This window comes from Meleagris gallopavo, chromosome 25 (genome assembly GCF_000146605.3).
Source record: "Meleagris gallopavo isolate NT-WF06-2002-E0010 breed Aviagen turkey brand Nicholas breeding stock chromosome 25, Turkey_5.1, whole genome shotgun sequence".
Classification (NCBI taxonomy): Eukaryota; Metazoa; Chordata; class Aves; order Galliformes; family Phasianidae; genus Meleagris; species Meleagris gallopavo.
The window spans coordinates 2,147,975-2,161,453 of record NC_015035.2 but is presented as its reverse complement, the minus strand read 5'-3'; the positions used below and the strand labels follow the sequence as shown (position 1 = coordinate 2,161,453).

Here is a 13,479-nt window from a genome sequence, read left to right as displayed (position 1 = left end):
TCATGGGAAGGAGGTGGCTGCCAGCACTGCAAAATTGAGCATCTCCTCCATGCAAAGTAACTGCACAGAGTGCCTCGTTTCCAGCTCTGTGTGCACACAGCCAGCTGCTGCTCTGTGGGGCAGAGAGGGGCACAGAGTGGGGCCAAAGGGGCTGTGGTACTGTGGGGCTGGGACTGATAGGGCTGGGGTTGGTGCTGACAGGGGTTTGGTCCCATAGGTAGGGGCTGATAGGGTTGGGACTGATGGGGCTGGGGCTGATGGGGTTGTGGTACCACAGGGCTGAGCCATTTCCAGCACTGAGTTCTGTGCTCTGTTCCCAGCAGCAAAAAGGAGTGCAGTGATTCAGTGAAATCCCCACGTTAGATGCAATTACACCTTAGGGTCTGGCAGAAGCCAGGATTTATCTCCTGCTTTGATGGACAGCCTCCATCCTCTGACTTCCTCCGGTGTTTCGGCCACACGTCTCTCAGCCCCTCATTTTGCTTTATTACCATGCAAGCAGTTTGGGGGAAAGGATCTTTTAAATGCTGAATTAACATACAAATGTAAAAAAAGAAAAAAGAAAAAAAGAAAGAAATAAATACTAATAACAACCCTGAACCCTGAAGCCCTGCGAGAGCAGCATAAATATGGAGAAAAATAATTGTGCATTAATGCTAATTGAAACAGTGAGGGCCCCACTTACACCGTCCTGAATATGCATCAATCGGATAGAGAATTAATGGAACTTAAAAAATAATCCCAACAAAAAACCCACGTTCCTTTCTTGTGGAAATGTCGTTAAAGTGTACATTTGGGGAATAAATGTCTGCTTTTGGAGTGAGAATTAACCCAAAAAGCGTTGTGTGCTCCTGGGGTTAATGGTTCTCTTTCCAGTCCCCTGGGATGGTGATGTTGAAGCAAAAATCCCAGTGCGTGTGGGGCTGAGCTGCTCCCCACGCACATGGATTTCCATCTGTGGCCCCGAGGTCTGAGCCTTCATTAAAACCGCTGTGTTAATTAATGGTAACGGGGCGGGTTTTTGCGTTGATGCAGAATTCCGACGGCAGCCCCAGGGAACGGGGTCTGGGTGTGTGGGAACTGCAGCATCACGGCCTGAGCCTCCGATTGCCCACCTGGGGCAGGAAGGCGATTCATCCGTGCTACTGAAGGAGTGGAGCCCGGCTGCACCTCTCCCAGATCCCATTTAAGTGCTGACTGCCGCTCCTAGGGACCACTCCTCGTGGAGAACATTGCGGGCCTGCGATATCTGTAAGCATCTTCCATTTATTATCTTCCTGTCGGGACGATCTTACTTAGCCTCCCTTCCCTGGATATTTCTTAACTGTAACGTCTGCACGTTCCTTGATGATACAGGTGGTAACGAAGGCTTAAAGGAGAGCAGCTTCTACGGGAGGAAAAACGAAGGGATTTCAAAACCAACGAGCAACACCCGAGCAAATGAATGACCGGGAGGGACATCGCTGCTGCTTCTGAAGGGCTCCGAGCTGCCGGAGGAACCCGCAGCACCTCCAGCATCGAAGCAGGGATGCTCGGCTCTGCCCGCCCTGCTCCATCCCTCCTGCAGGTGGGCCCAGAGCACAGCGGGAGAAAATCTCAGCCAGCCTCCAACAGGAGAAGGGAAAAGCAGCCCGGAAGGACGCGGAGCTGCTGTTCCCTGTTGATGTATCGTGCTGATGGTCTTCTAATGCCTGCGTGTTAATTAGCCCCAGAGCCGGGGCCTCAGCAGGTGCAGGAAGGGCTGATCCTGGTGGGTGCAGCACTGGGTGGGTTTCCCCACAAATCACAAACCTAAAGGGTCATTAAGGGTGGAAAAGACCTCCAAGATCACCAACCCGACCCATCCCTGCCAAACCAGACCCATCCCAACCCGCACATGGCTGCGCCCCGCTGCTGCTCCATGCTCTCCTGCTCACAGCCAGCGTCGCCCAGTGCCACCTCCCCAGCTCTGCGTGGCAGTGATGGTGTCCCGATGGCACTGATGCAGCCTTGGGGCTGTGTCCTGTCCCCATCCTGGCTTCACCTCTTCTTTCAGTGCTGTGGGGAATTAAAAGCTTTTTTCTCTGACCTGTGTGTTGCTGCCGGGCTCTTTTAGTGCACACGTTTTCAAGAGTTGCTTTCAATTGGCGACAGATTTGCTGGTGGGACAATGAGGTTGTATTCAGGGAAGCTGTTTGCTGAGCTCCTGCAATTACAAGGCTGCTCCAAAGTGACTGCTGTTTGCTACAGAAATGTTTTTGAGGCGCTCAAATAGTGGCAGAAGCAGGCAAAAAATCAATAGCTACAATCCCATTGGCTTGGTGTTACCAATGAGCCGTGCTTTGAGCAGCAAAAGCTTTCCTAACAGAAGATCACTTTGTGAAGCAAAAAGGCTTTCAGGCAACCAGGAACAATTCTGGTGCGCTCAGGGTTGGGTCAGAGCACAAAGCCCTGCACAGTTCTGAGCCTTTGGAAAGCAAACCTGGAACTCCGTGCAGCTTCCACGTGCGGGAGGCAGAAATCCAATGCAGTTCGGTGCAAAGGGCCCCTATGCATCCCCTCCCCATTGCTGAGGAGCTGCTGGCTGGGGGGCACAGCGCCCATAAGTCCTCAGTTTGTTTCCTGGTGCAGAAAAGCAGGAACTGAAGGAATAACGACAGCTGCCATCCATTGCTGGGTGCAATGCTCTCCTCCAGCACTGCTGCTGCTGGGGAAAGGGAATGCTGGGACCACGCATGTACCCAACCTCGTGCTTTGGGGACTCTGCAGGGGTCAGGGTGCTTCCCACTGCATTTGATGGGCTGGCACTTGGCGCACACACAGGGAAGTTGGTATTGATCCCAGTCTGCTCTCAGCTTTGGCTCACCGGCCTTCCCTTCCTCCACCAGCAAGAAGGCATCAGACCTTCGTGCTATTGGAATAAGTGCTCCAACTCCATACAAACACTGGCCTCACTCAGGCTGCAAAGCGGTTCGATGGCAGATCTGCCTGCAGAGCGCACACCAGCACTGCGTGCACAGCACAGACCCACACGCTGTGGGGCGCAGCCCCACTCCTCCTGCCCAGCCTCCCTCCCCATCCACCCCCCGCATTGCACGGGTGCCCCGAACAGGCGGCTGTTTATCACAGGGTAATGCTTGCTGCTTAACAATGGCACGAGGATATTACAGGAACTGTGCAGAGCTCATCCATCACCTGAATTACATTTCTGACCATGACGGTGCCACGCGTGTTGGGAGCCGAGGCGGCAGGAGATGGAAACGTTGCAGATCTCTGCCATCACCTCTCCTTTTCCAGCAACAAGCAGCGGGGATGGGAGGCTGCGGGGGGAGCATTGGGTGTCCCAGAGCCACCCAGATGGGCTGCAGCACCCCCAGCACTGAGTGCCTGGGAGGTGGGGCACCCAACCCAGCAGCAGACAGGGGGAAAAGAGCAGCAGGGCTGCAGCAATGCGGTGCTCAGAGCTCCGCTGCGGCCGCTTCACCTCCCATCGACCCGCTGCCCTCGGGAAGGTGCCAACACCCCCCTCCAATTTCAAGGCTTAATTTAATAACCCCGCTGACGTGTGCTGAAATCCATTCAGGGGAGGGAGAGGCCAAGGAGCACCATGTAGGTGAAGGATTTCTAAGAAGCCGCAGCGTTGTGGTTGGCAGTAAGCAGAGGCGGATGCCTAAAGGGGCAAAGGGAGCGATATTTCCTGAGAGTAATTCTCAGGCACTGCACCCTCTGCTCACCCCCACCCCTGTCCCTCCATCCCTATGCCGAAGGTCTTCCACACAGCCGCATTTACTGCACCAGGGGAGCAGAAAACCACAGCTGGGAGCAAACAGGGGCTCCCTGCATTCAGTGCAGCTGCGCTCACCGGTGTTTCCCAGGGAGGTTTTGTGCCTCCTTCTGACTTCAGAAGTCACATATTGCCTCGGGGATGTGGGTGGGCACCTCTGAGGAGCTTTGGCTTTGGGGGGATTTTTATTTATATTACAGAAATTCTAATTGAAAGCATCTCATGATGGCAGCAGGGCTGAACCCACTGTGGGGCAGCAGAGATGCGTTGCCCTCCTTCCTGGGGCCATTCAGCCCTCAGTGCCTGAGAAAGTTTTGGGGAGATGCCCCAGCATTGGTGGGGTTGGGAAACTCATCCTACATTGGCCTAACAACGACTTAGCTATGGACTGAGTGAAGTGTTAACACATGAAAATCTCTCATTAAGAAGCAAAATATGGATGCTAATAGGCAGCCAGACCCTGAACTGAGAGTGCTTGGATACACAGAGGTTTTCCAGAGACCTCTCAGTGTTCTCCTTTCAATGATGGGCAAAGCAGAGCACAGGAAACTGGGAAACACATGGAACTGCTGCTCTGTCTGAGCTCCTGAGCACAGCGTGGGACGTGGGCTGTGATGGGACCACATCCCTCTGAGCTCCGTGCTGTTGTGGTTCCTGCATTGCCAGGCTCGTTGCTGTGTGCCTGTTGAATAATTCATTCCCATTGCCCCCATAGAAAACAAAATGGAAAAAAAAAATAAATCCTGCTATTCTGCTGGGTTTTTTTCCTTTTTAATGTTCTCTTTCCCAGGGAGGGCAATGGCACATTTACTTTCAGTGGTCACCATAAAATGCTCTCTGAAATCCACCCTCCCCGGGCTCAGCACTGAGCTCCCCACAGCTGTGTGCTGCCCGTGCAGCTTCCTCTTCCTCCTCCTCCTCCTCCTCCTCCTCTCAGCCCCACTCCAGGCTCAGTGTGGGGCTCCCAGCCCATGGCAGAAGCTGTAAAAGAGCAGCTGGTGACATAAATGTATGTGATAGAAACAGGGAACAGAAGGCTGGAAAACAACTGGCGAGGCCCCGAACCCATCCCAGCACGGTGCTACTGGTCAGCAAAGCAGCAGGGAAGGGAGTCTGGCAGCCCTGCTTTGCTCCTGAATTCTGGGATGGGAAGGATGACTGCAGCAGCTGCAGAGCACAGGGCTGGGTTGGGAAATGCCTTTGGAAGCATTGAGGAGGAGATGCACTTCAGTGATTCCCTGCTCCATGCTCCATGCTTGCTCTGCCCTGCAGCCATCGCTGCAGCTCTGCCCGTTCCCAATGCTTCGAGCCACGGCAGCACAGCTGGGAGGGCAGTAAGTGAGACTGCTGAGCTCTGCGGTGCTGCTGTCCTGGGGGGAGAGGAGAGCAGAGCCCAGGGCTGTGGGTGCAGGTGGAGGCTGGTGGGTGGGACCCAGCAGCAGCTCTGTGCCACCCTATGGCACAACCCAGAACAGTGCTGCAGGATCCAGAGCAAGGAGAGCGAAATTAGGAAGCGCCAGCAAGACGAGGAAGTGATGCAAAGCCCAGTTCAATGAACTCAGCGGTTCCCCTCCTCGTTAAAGGCACATTAACAAAATATCCCCCGGGATTAATGGGGGAATGGAAGCTGAACCTCTGTGCTGGGGTTTGGGGACCCCCCTCCTCCTGCGGAACGGTCCTACGTGAGCAAACACATCATGAATGCAATTATCTGAGTTACTTGTAAGCGTCCAGCAGATCTCCTGGACAAACAGCCCACGGCTCTGCATGGCAGAGTTCGCTTCTCACCCAGCATTTGTCACTGGTAGATGACAGAACATTCCAGAGGCTTTGGTAATAGGACAGCAGATGCTGCCACTCTCTTGATTCCTGCCCAGCAGTCTGCATGGCCCTCGCTGGAGGTGAATTACTTTCATAAAGGCCACGAACGATGGCTAAGAAAAGAAATAGTAGTGTTGGTGAGCTCACGTGGGCAGCCCAAAAGCCTGCACCCCATTAAAATGAAAGAGGGCTGAGCATCACCAAGCACAGCCCCACTGATCCCATCGCACCTCAGAGGAAGCACACGGACCTTAGGGGATCTTCATCTCATTTACTGTAGGAAACATCATGCAGGGGAAAAAAGAAAAGGAACAAAAAAAAAAAAAAAGACACGCAATTAACTAACCCGCATGCAAAATGACTTTTCCCTTCTCTTGTTTTTAATTGTGCATGCAGGTCTTCCTCTTGCCAGCTCACGTGTTTGCATAATGCATGATTCGCAGGGACTGCTTTGTTTGGGGAAGAGTGACCCCGAATGTGAGACAGTGCCCCACACCTCAGGCAGGGACTGGGACCACTGGGAGGAACTGGGACCTCTGGGAGGAACTGGGACCCAGAGCAGCACGGCTGCGTGTTGGGGATGGGCCAATGCTGGGGGGTTCCTCTTCTGTTCACAGGACAACTGGTTTTGGGGAGGGAACGACAGACATCTGCTGCTGCTGTGCTCCGGGGTTCTGCGGTCTCTGGGCAACACCAGGAAGAGCTGATTATAAAACCTGAGCGGTGATTTTGTCTTTAGTCATTTCTTTGCAGTCACCTGCTGCTTTATCACCTGGGATTGCCGGGCTTTGTGTAAACAGAAATGAATCCTGATGATGCTGCTGGAGGCAGCTGCTGTGGTTTCTGTAATGCCGTGCACTGAGGTGTGGGGCTGCCAGGGCCCCCCCTGCTTCCTCCAAGAGGAGGATCCTGGACGTGGGGACCTCTCAGGATGTGCTGACCATTAAAACCTGCAAGCGGTGAAACCGAACCAAGCAGAGCCGATAGATGCCATTAGGATAACTCAGCAGAGAAAATCAGGGCAATCAGTGTGAAATCGATGCCTCTGTCCCTGCTGGAAGGATTCCCAAAGCGGGGGGAGCCCCGAGCACAGCTCCATGTGCTGCTCTGGGAAAAGCATGGCACCTGTGGGTACCACCTTACACTGGGCAGGGGTGCGGGGGGAGGTTGCCTTGGAGCCACCAGATGATAAATAGCAGCTCCTTAATGCCCCTCCTTGTCCACAAACCAAAACATCCATTCAGAAGAGGCACCTCCTGCTCTTCTGCCACTGTCCCTTTGTCAGCAAACCCCAAACCAAACGCAGAAAGCTCCGTGCAAACCCAAAGCCGAGAGGTGATTCCCAGCCGTTCCTTTTTTTGCAAAAAAATAAAAGTTTACAGAGGGAAATTCTCATGATGGACACGTGGCTGCACCGCTGCTGACAAGAAAACATTTCAATGGGTGTATTAGAGCCGGCGTGCTGTCAAACTCCCCGGTTCTGAACGATTGCATTTCCTCAGAGGATGCACAGAAGCACCGCACTCGAAAATTACGGTTCTCCTCTGCTGGAGAGCCTCAGGTCTCATTATCACCCCGATCTGCCTTGTCAGTGCAGTGCTATGGCATAATTAAAGCCTCGGCGTTCTGGAGCAGAAAGAGGCAGCTTCTCATTAAAGTGGGTTTTCTGACTTTTGATGCTTCCCTCCGGATGTGGGAGAGATAAACCCGCCGTGTCCAAAATGGCACCAAACCTACAGCCTGCAGCCAAGGGAGAGCAGCACCAGCAGGAGCTCTGTGGCACCGAATGGAGCCGGGGGGGGAGCAGGACGGGACCCCCGCCTCCCCATCCCCACCTGTTGGTATCGTCCTCCACGTGTGTGCACCAACCTGCCAGGACTCGGTGTGCTCCCATTGCTGCCAGGTCTCAAGGTGTGGTTTTCAGCTGGGACTGATTGCACCGTGGCTGCGAGGTTCCCTCCTGTCTGAGTCCAAAGGCCAATTTAGGTAATTACTGCCTGCTGCTGGTTTTAAAAGCCTCTACACACTCACAGGAGGAACTCTGTGCCACGTTCATGTGCACAGGTAGTGATGTCCACCACTCTGTTGGCACAGGAGTGCTCAGCCTTCTTTCAATCCAAGCAAGCAGCACATTGCTGAACATTTCTCCAGTGTTGGAGCAGCAGAGGCAGCAGAGAATAGCAGAGACTTTCTTCTTCTCAATGGCAAACTCGTTATTTTGCTTTGGATGAAAGTGTTCTTCTTCTAAAAACAAATGGAAAGCAAAGGAGCAGAAATCAAACCCAGAAACTCACATCTGACCTCAGCAAGTGGGGCGGGAGCTGCAGGCGGACCATGGGCTGCAGGAGGCAGCAGCAGACGGACGGACAGACAGGAAGACAAAGAGACAGGCAGACAGACAGACAGACAGGCACACAGCTGCCCCACGAGCAGACCTCCAGTTAGGTGTGTTCCTAGGCAGGGAGGCAGGCCGTGTGCGCGGGGGGATCTCATCACTGGGGATCTAATTAGTTTTTATTACTGTAATAACTCAATGGGTGGACCTGATGCTATTAAAAATAATGAAAGCTTTATCTCTGTGATAATTACTTTTCCTTCGGAAGCACCTACGGACGCGCGCACGCACACACCTCTGAGCTGCAGATAAGAGATGAGCCGTGGTGATTAACTCCCAGAACAGGAGATCTGGATTTGCTGGGTGATTTTGCATTTAAGTGTTGCCCTCTGCCTGCAGCCACGACCCAACCCTGCCCATGCTGCTCTCTCCCCATTGAGGACATCAGCCCTCAGACCAGGAGCCCACAGCCACGCTCCCGATGAACCCAACAAGGAACCACAAGCACTACATGGCCCTCGGGCAGATAAAAAAGCAGAAGGCATTTGTCCTAATTATGCTGCTGTGAAAGAGATGGGTTGAGGCATTTCTGGGATGCTCAGGGAACGTAAGGAGCATTACAGCACATGGCAGTGGGAGACAAGAAAGGAAATTACCGAGGGATGGAGGCAGCAGCAGCAGTGCTAATGCATTCAGCTGCCTCTTTCACCCAAGCACCACACAGAGCTTTGGCATTCATTGTGACAGCACTGGTGACCTCCCTGCAAAGGGCTCAGGGACCTGGTGGGAGCTGGGGATGTCTTTAGGAACTTGCTGGGACCTGGTGGCAGCACCAGTGTCCCATGGAAGGACTGATGTTCAATGGCATCACCAGAGCTCCATGGCAGCATGGACATCCCATGGAAGGACCAACATCCATTGCATGGAAGGACCAGCATCCAATGGAAGGACCAGCATCCAATGGAAGGACCAACATCCCATGGAAGGACCAACATCCATCGCATGGAAGGACCAGCATCCAATGGAAGGACCAGCATCCAATGGAAGGACCAGCATCCAATGGAAGGACCAACATCCATCGCATGGAAGGACCAACATCCATCGCATGGAAGGACCAACATCCCATGGAAGGACCAGCATCCAATGGAAGGACCAGCATCCCATGGAAGGACCAGCATCCCATGGAAGGACCAACATCCCATGGAAGGACCAACATCCAATGGAAGGACCAACATTCATCCCATGGAAGAACCAACATCCCATGGAAGGACCAACATCCATCCCATGGAAGGACCAGCATACAATGGAAGGACCAACATCCCATGGCAACACCGATGCCCCATGGCAGGACCAATGTCCCATGGAAGGACTGATGCTCCATGGCAGCACTGTGGTCCCATGGAAGAACCAACACCCCTCCCATGGTGCAGCAGGGAAATTCACCTGCAACGCCAGCACAGCCACTGCTGCAGCACAAGGGCTCTGTCTGTGCAGGACACGACTTCTAACAGCAGCCAGCTGCAGAGACATGATTTGGCCTAAAATATAAAGTTGCATAACCTAATTGTGCATGTTAAATTGTGATCACTTAATACAATGGTGATTCTCATCTAATTTGGATGAAGTCAAGGGTAAAATTCTCATTAAATTACCCGACTAGAAATAGGTGTTCTCCTTTGCAAGAAGCTTCTATTTTGTTCTTTCATTTTGCATATTAACACACCCATTTCTTTATCTTTACACCGCAAATGAGTGCAGCTATTCCTCAATTTGATGTTATTTCTTCATGTTTAATGGCAGCCTATGGCAGCCTGCTCCCAGGAGGAGGGGCATTGGCTGTGCCTGATCCATGGCTATGCCGTCCCCATCCTCAGACCCCCATGCATCACACTGTGATCTATCGATGTGCTGCACAGTGGAGTTCTGTGCATGCTCCCCACCTCGCCATCCCCACACACTCTGGTTGTTGCCAGCACACACGGTGCTGCTATTCCTCCACCTCTCCTCCCCGTACACAACTTCGTCCCCTCAATCTCCATCCCGGATGGAGGATGCTCGGCTCACACTCCTGCTCTGCTGTCCCTTCCCATGTCCGACAGCATGGATGGAGCTCCATCAATGGCTTCTGCGGGGGGTAACGGCCTTCCTGTGCTAGAAACAAATTAGATTTCCTTGTCAAGAGCTGAACTGTGGGACTCCTCCACCAGCAGATCAAAGTGTTTGTATCATTTCCTATTCCAAAGGGCTCTGTGCAGCTGGATAGCAGCAGAAGGAACTCGCCGCTCCCTGCACAGCGCCTGCTCACCCCCTCCAAGGGCTTTTTATGCTGAAACCTCTGATCAGAAATGAACTTCACCCAGCAGGGCAACTGAAGGATGCCACGATGCTGTTAGAGCATCCCCTTCCCTGTCCTTTAATTTACAGAGAGGAGTAATGGAGGGGAAAATCAGCCGAAAAGACCCCAAAGTCAGCTGCCTCTGCGAGCAGAGGATGCTGCAGGAAGTCTCCCAGCATTAAGCACGAGTCCCTGAGATGTGCCACTGCTTGGCAGCTCCCAGATTATTTACGGCCTTTTATGCAGAACAAACCTGCCTGCCTCCACAGGCTTCCCCATCCGCTGGCAAACAAGGTAACATGAAAAGCGTTATGAATAACACATGGAAACAGAAAATAAGATAGATATTACAAGGCAGGAGCAAAGAGAGCAACCATTTAAATAATTCTGCTGCACTGCCACCTGTCATACATTATTGAGCAGGGCAGGGTGCAGCCGGGCACAGCTCAGAGCACGGATTGCTTGGTGACAGCAAGCCTGGAATGGCTGCAGATGCACTTCTAATGTTGACATGGAGGCTTTTCCTCCATCCCCAAAACTGCTTTTCTTGAAAGCCAGTGGAAGGCTCAGTGGGAGAATCAGCTCACGTTGGAGGTAAGGAACTCAGCGTCCTTTGGAAACGCATCTCCCAGCCACACTCATGCACTGACACACAGAGCACAGCACAGAGCTGAGCCAGCATCAGCCCAACGAGCAGCAGTGCTGCAGCCAACCCACACTGCCCCAGTGACTGAAGCAGAGAGAATTATTGCAACCATTACCAAAAACAAACGAACAGAACAACAGAAAGCATCACTTAATTTCATAAGCAAAACCGTGATAGCTATAAATGTGATCTTCCAGCAGAAATGCTACCAAATGAAGTTATGGACCGACCATGGCCCAACGTGCCTGCACTGCCATTCGTTGACATTGATTTCCCCCCCCAAGCACATGCTGCAATTTGATTACACCCAAGTAAATCTGTTTGCCAAACACCGATAGCCTCCTTCCATTCTATGACTCTTTTCCTACTGACACGGACGTCAGATATAAATACTTCAAACCATCTCACTCCATAAAGCCAAGGGCATCACGACCCGGTGGTTTCAGATTGTTATTGTCATATTTATTGGAGGCCACTGAGCTGGCAGGGCTCTGAGCAGTGCATCAGTGAGGGATGGCAGCCAACAACAGCCCAGGGAGCGCCGTGCTCTGCTGCTCCAGTGCCTGCACCCAGCAACGCCTTGCTGTGGTTGCACCAATGCAAGAGAAGCTGTGCTGTGGATAACATCCCCTCCCTCCATCAGCAGGAGCCCAGGAACCTCTTGGTGCAGTGCTATGATTCTGGTCCGTGGTCAGCGTGAGATGGCATCTGGGTGTTTGGAAGAGAGAGCCAGATGTGGGTTAGTGGGCATGGGAGTGATGGGCGGATGGTTGGACTAGATGGCCTTGGTGGCCTTAATGATTCCATCCTGCCTTTCATCCATTCCATTCCAGGCTGCCATCCTGCAGGGTGCCCCACGCTTGCTCCCATGCTGGGAATGGGCCCAGGTGGGATCATCCCATCCCATCCCATCCCATCCCATCCCATCCCATCCCATCCCATCCCAACCCATCCCCATCCCCATCCCCATCCCATCTCATCCCACAGCCAGCCAAAATAATTGTGTAGTGCTGCTTCATTCCAACTCTCGAGTGCCAAAGCTTCCTATAGTGATACCAGTAATCTCAGCTGTGATATTTCCCTTGCCAGATTTTTCATTCTTAATAACAGGGCATAATTAGCGCTAATTAATACGAAATGCAGTAAGCAAGAATTCCAATAGTTTCCCCTGCTGTTTTATCTCATCAGCTCAGATTCATTGCAGCTATGGCTGCTTCACCCACACCGACCAGGGCTGCAGGGACAGCGCTGGGTTGGCTGGGATGCCCTGATGGGCAGAGAAGGGGATGAAGGCGGGCGGGTGACAACCCTGGATAAGTGACAACATAGGGGCCACGGGTGAGGCAGGACCCTCCTGGGAGCCCTGTGCAGAGTGCAGATGCTCCTCTGTTGTCCCAGTGGGACCAGTTGTACCAATGGAGCTCTTCTGAAGGCTTTGGCTCAGTTGTGAGCTCTCTTGGTCTTCTCTGGTTGCTGGTGTTGATGCATTGAACAGCAGCGGGAGCTGCTGCTGGAGCTGGCACACCCAGGCTTGGGAGAGGACTTCTCTTTATAAGCAGATAATAAACCCCACACCTCCCCCCATCCCTCCTCTCATGGGCTGCTGCCACTTTTGGGACTGAACACAAAAATCCGCTCCCACCGAAACCATCCCCAACAGCTGCACTGCCCCTTCCCACACCTCCTCCATTCACACACACCTCTCTGCTGCTTTTCTTTCCCCCTTCCAAGAGCTGCTGGAACTTATCAGGAGATGAAAGATTGAAGGACATGCATAATTAATGGCCTGGATTTCCTTAAATAATTTAATTTTGCCATCACATCTGCATTCTTCAGGTATGGCTTTAATTCTTTAATTACAGAAGAGCTTGCCACGGCGCTCCGCCTGATTAACAGTCGAAAATTAAGGCTAGATTGGAGTGGGGGGAAGGATGTGTAAATACAGCAATGAGTGTATAGAGAGCTGAGCAATCTGCCTGTGTTAAGGGGATCAGCCTGGAAGCTCTCAGTGCAAATCACTGCTCAGAGTCAGCAGTCCCAATGGGGATTGCAGCCCTCGGGTTCTGGGCTGGCAGAAGCACTGCGGTGCCATTAGGCTGACCCAGAGACACCCCAAAATCGAGGCTTTGTTTTGCAGAGCTCCCACTGCTAAAACGGAACGGAAGCACCAGGGCCAAGAGAAGCTGAATGCTCTCATTGCAAAGTGATATTTTCAACTCTAGGAATGAAGAACAAACTCTTTGGTCAATGCAATGCAGTGCCATCAATCAGCCAAGGGCCAACATCAGTACTGGCTGCAGAGGATTGCTCTGCTCCTCGGCTCTGCTCACAGCCCAGCAGCACAGGGAGGCAGCAGCCCCAGCTGGGACAGCAAAGGAGAAACAAGAAGTGGAAAACGGGAGAGAAAAGCATCCAAAGGGACTGGGAGCATCGGTGCTGGGGTTCATTGCACAGATGCCCTCCTGAAACCGCTGCCCCAAACCTTTCTTTCCACTCTTAATTCTGTTTGCTTTGATGCATCGGAGTTTTTCAGTACTAAAGCAAATCTTAAAGCAAAGGAACGAAAGCACAGGTGTGCA

General features: G+C 52.6%; 1 protein-coding gene across 1 annotated transcript in view; it reads right to left on the bottom strand.

Moving 5' to 3' along the window:
- LOC104914283 (stromal membrane-associated protein 2-like) overlaps positions 1 to 13,479 on the bottom strand; it is a 22,549-nt gene continuing 9,070 nt past the window's right edge. The window contains exon 3 of the mRNA XM_010723316.2: positions 1 to 54. Within this exon, the coding sequence (XP_010721618.2) occupies positions 1 to 54 (54 nt within the window). The remainder of the gene's footprint in view (positions 55 to 13,479) is intronic.